The sequence below is a fragment of the Elephantulus edwardii genome, unplaced genomic scaffold (genome assembly GCF_000299155.1).
Source record: "Elephantulus edwardii isolate Elephantulus edwardi_28Jun2011 unplaced genomic scaffold, EleEdw1.0 scaffold00030, whole genome shotgun sequence".
NCBI classification, from domain to species: domain Eukaryota; kingdom Metazoa; phylum Chordata; class Mammalia; order Macroscelidea; family Macroscelididae; genus Elephantulus; species Elephantulus edwardii.
This window is the reverse complement of record NW_006399780.1, coordinates 9,045,810-9,050,347: the sequence shown is the minus strand read 5'-3', so window position 1 is coordinate 9,050,347 and position 4,538 is coordinate 9,045,810. Positions and strand designations below refer to the sequence as shown.

The 4,538-nt window shown below is 39.0% G+C and overlaps 1 protein-coding gene across 1 annotated transcript in view; it reads left to right on the top strand.

The window, feature by feature from the left end:
• The first annotated feature begins 280 nt into the window (after nt 1-280).
• SULT1C2 (sulfotransferase family, cytosolic, 1C, member 2) overlaps nt 281-4,538 on the top strand; it is a 14,955-nt gene continuing 10,697 nt past the window's right edge. The window contains exons 1-3 of the mRNA XM_006883829.1: nt 281-442; nt 974-1,099; nt 3,365-3,462. Of these exons, the coding sequence (XP_006883891.1) occupies nt 298-442; nt 974-1,099; nt 3,365-3,462 (369 nt within the window). The 5' untranslated portion in view covers nt 281-297. The remainder of the gene's footprint in view (nt 443-973; nt 1,100-3,364; nt 3,463-4,538) is intronic.

The window sequence follows — 4,538 nt, the reverse complement described above, 5'->3', positions numbered from 1 at the left end:
GGATGGGCAAACCAGATATTGACTATCCAAAAGGGGGATATTAGGACAAGAGGCATGAAGTAGAGGGCTTACATGCTTTCAAGAGTGAGTTAAGAAGATTATTGTAATGGGGGGTAACCTCAAAATACACATGAACGAAATACAATGTAAATGAGTTATTATGTAAAACACAATGTACATGCATGAAATACAGTGTGCATGAATAATTGTATGAAAATCAGTAAAAACATGTAATAAATAAAAATCTTCTATTCTTAGCCCACAAGTGCACTCACCAAACCCAGAGACAGAACAGCCATGACTACAGAGTTGGGGAAACAGAAACAGCTGAAAGAAGTGGCAGGGATCCTCCTGCAGGCTGCAACGGTGGACAACTGGAACCAGATTCAGAAATTTGAAGCCAAGCCAGATGATCTTCTCATCTGTACCTACCCTAAATCAGGTGACCGCAGTGAGAGGCAGCAAAGACCTCTGATCCACTGAGTCAGCATAGGCTCCTCGCATAACTTCGATGCCACCTTGATAGAATGCTTGCATTTACTCAAGAATGTTTGCTCTTTCGCATTGTCCCACAGGAGTGTTTACTATCAAACCCCTCTGTTTAGACATGAGCAGACATCACAGCTTCACAGGACCCAGCCAGCCTATGTTCTGTCCTGGGCTCCTGGGCTGCACTTGAGTATCACTCGAGTATTGTGCAGCTTGGCCCTTACACTTTGCTCTAATAGCTATCTCTAAGGCAAAAAACGAGAACAAGGAGTCTCAGTCCCTATTGAGACCCAAAGAACATCTTCAGAGAATGTTGTTTCTCCTGCTCAGATGTCCATCTGGCATGGCACACGGAATCCTGACTTCAGGGGCGGTGGTGGAAGCACAAACATCAGTCTTGAAGTTTCCTATATTTACTCAAGATACACAGTGGCAGGTGGTTTAACAAGTTACTTCTTCTCATCCTTTATTATCTGTGGCTCAGGGACAACATGGATTCAGGAAATTGTGGACATGATTGAACAGAACGGAGACTTGGAGAAATGTCAGCGAGCCATCATTCAGCACCGTCATCCTTTCATTGAGTGGGCGCGTCCACCCCAGCCCTCGGGTGAGAGTTCCTGTCACACCAGCCGGTCTCTCTTCTTTCACTTCCCTTTTTATTTCTCTGACCTATTTGTGCATATTTTCTTCTTCCTTCTCTTTTGTCTTTTTTCTCTCATTCTCTCATTTTTCAATGTTTGTTCTTTCATTCCCTTTCTTCTATTATCATATATTCCCTTTTTAATTCCTCACCTTCTCTTTGAGCATTTTTGAACATAAATGAACCAAAAATGTCCTAATTGTCTTATATTCCCTTAAATATTCTCTCTCATTATGTGCAGTGTTGTTATGTGCAACAGAGAAAGCACAATATTGGTCATAAATAATTTCTTTCCCTCTTTTCTATTTATCCCGTTCCATAAAAGCCTAAAATAGAGACAAGTGTCTGATCAGTAGAAACACAGCTATTTTGAGGCAATTATAACCTTTTTTTAAAGATAACCTCTCAACCTGGGTAAAAAAGCCATTCCAGGCAAATGGAATTTGCATAAAGTATTCTGCAGAATAAACATCAAAGAAAAACTCACTTCCCTATATTGCACATAGCAAAGTAACAGGAAACTAGAATCAGAAGTAGCAAGAGCTATGAAAACATATTCAGTGCAACTCTAGCATTAAAGACTAGAGCAATTGGTTTACAGAGGTGTCTGATAGTGCCTTATATAGAAAAGTGCTAAAGCTGATGCACGTAAGAAACTTGTAGCCTGTGCAAGGTATGTCTCAAGTTTAGAATCTTTGAGGTCTATTCTTTTTCCTTATGATCCCTATCTGCCAGCTGAACTGCCTCCTCTGGATCTCAGTTCCTGGCTGCCAGCTGAGTCAGTTCCTGTCTAACTGACTAATAGACTTTGCAAGCCTGTGCTTGGGCCCACCCTGCTCTTCACTATCTTTGCAACTTTGGTCTCACACATAATCTAACCAGTTTGCTTAATTATGTTCCTACTTTGTGTATAACCAGAGTCTTCAGTTTCTGTTTGTGTCTGGTCTTCTAACCATTGAGAAGCAAGATGGTATCATGGCAAAGGATTAACCCACAAGTCATTGCTGTCAACCCTTTATAGGATTGCCAGACTTGAAATCATGACTCAATTTACTTACTCCATGGATTACAGCAAGCTACTTAAACTCTTCCATTTCCAGTTCTCCAAAATATAGGCAGAATTATTTACGACCTCAAAGAGTTTTTGTAAAGATGCAACTGTTGTTGTTGTTATTGTTGTTGTTGTTATGTGCCATCAAGTTGCCTGCGACTCGCAGTGACCCTATGTACAATAGCCCTAAACCCTGCCCTATCCTGTGCCAATCTCATTGTCTCTGACAAACTTACCCTCAGTATCCTAGTCACTGAATCAATCCATCTCATCAAGAGTCTTCTTCTCCTGCACTGTCCTTCCTCCTTCCCAGGCATGATATCCCTCTCTAAGGACAGGTCCCTCCTTGTAACATGTCCAAAGCATGTCAGACAAAGCTTCAGAATCTTTGCCTCCAAGAACCAGCCTGGCTTCATGCTTTCTAGGACAAACCCATTCGTTTTCTTAGCAGTCCATGGTACATTCAATACTCTTCTCCAACACCACAGCTCAAAGGCATCAATTCTCCATTTATCAGCCCTAGTCATTCTTTAGCTCTCTGATGCATAGGAAGTGATTGCAAAGACCATAGCCTGTACCAGGCACACCTTAGTCTATGTACACACTTATTGTATGTACACACTTTCAACTACTTGGCAAAAAATACTATGTCTTCATTATCTTTGTTGCTTTTACCCTTAATTTCAATTTAACATCATGATTTCAAAGAATGATTCCTTATTAACATTTTGAATGGGATTAGAAATTGTGCTCAAATGTCATCATGTACACACATGCATGTGCATACACACACGTATACACACAAATATAAATGAATACTCACCAGGCACAAAGCTGGGCTGAAAACTGCTATAAAATACATCACAACTGGAACTAATTGATTGATTGATTGATTGATTGATAACAGAAGTTTAGTTTCTGATCCATGTTGGCTTTGCCTCAAAATGTCTCTTGTCCATTCTGTTTCTGTCTTTTAATTCCTAAAATGGTAGAGTTGGAGTAAATGAATTCTAAATTCCCCCTCCAGCTTCAAGGCCCATGATTCCACGAAAAAGAAGATAATATTAGCAATACTATTGTGACATTTCAAAAGAAAGTCAGGAGACAAACTGAAAGTGAAGACATCCTTGAAAAAACATAAGCTCCCCAAGCAATACTTGTACTCCTGACTTATTTTACAGGTGTGGAAAAAGCTAATGCAATGCCCTCTCCAAGAATACTAAGGACTCACCTTCCCACTCAGCTGTTGCCTCCATCTTTCTGGGAAAACAACTGCAAGGTAACACAAAGCCAATTCACTACAGGGACAGAAGGAGAGATTACACTTACTGAAAGCTAATTCTCCACACCTCAACTCAGAGCATGTTATTAAATGTACTTGTTCACTATCTCTTAAATATTGAGGATTGGTCAGAGATAAGAGAAAAGGCAAAGTTCTACACTTAAGAATATATTCACCTCTTGAAATTAATAAAAATTAATAATATTAATAAAAATTAAGACATGGGAGAGAGTTAGTGCCTGGCTTTGAAAAAGAAGAAAAAAGATGACACTCAAAGGCTGAGATGCTGTAAAGACTCTTTAAATAGTACACAGAGGAAAGAGTGACGAATATACTTAAGGATATAGGATAGGTCCTAATATAATAGGAAAATACTTAAGATTTTCTGAAAAATATATGAGGTCACTTACTTGGAAAGGACACTCAGACTCAACTTCTAACAGAGTGTAGGCTTTTTAAAGTAGGGGCTTTATTTTTGTTTCTCCGTTTTTATAGTGATTAATAATTTTTTGGCATTTAGAAGGCCTTAAAAACATTGTTGCTAGATTAGCAAATGATTGGATGACTATGGATGTGAATGGTACCAAGGGTGTGAACTAAGATGATAGCTTTGGTTAAAGGACTCCTGATATCTCAGAGGTGAGAATAAATAGAAAAGGGTTCAGAACGGTTTGTGCCTGAGGGAGAAGAGTGAAATCTAGAAAATATACTCCAAGTGTTCTGAGTCTTTCCACTATAGTTATAAAAGGGAAAGAGTGGTTTTATCTATGTTTAAGACAGAGTAGATATATTGAAACACTCTTAGTATGAGACATACTCAGGAATGAGAAGTAAAATATATTTCCTTTTAGATTTGTAACTTCTGTCAAAACAAACAAACAAATAAATCCTAATCTGGAAACATGAAGAGACAGCTAAAGCTCATAGACAGATACATTGAGACAACAGCTGTTCTGGGGGAATTTGTCAACCTTATCAGGCCTAATCCAAGGCAACCAAAATATGACTTTGAGTCTATCCCACCTGAATTTCAGAACCATCTCAGGAACAGGTTTGAGGCTTTGAACACTAAT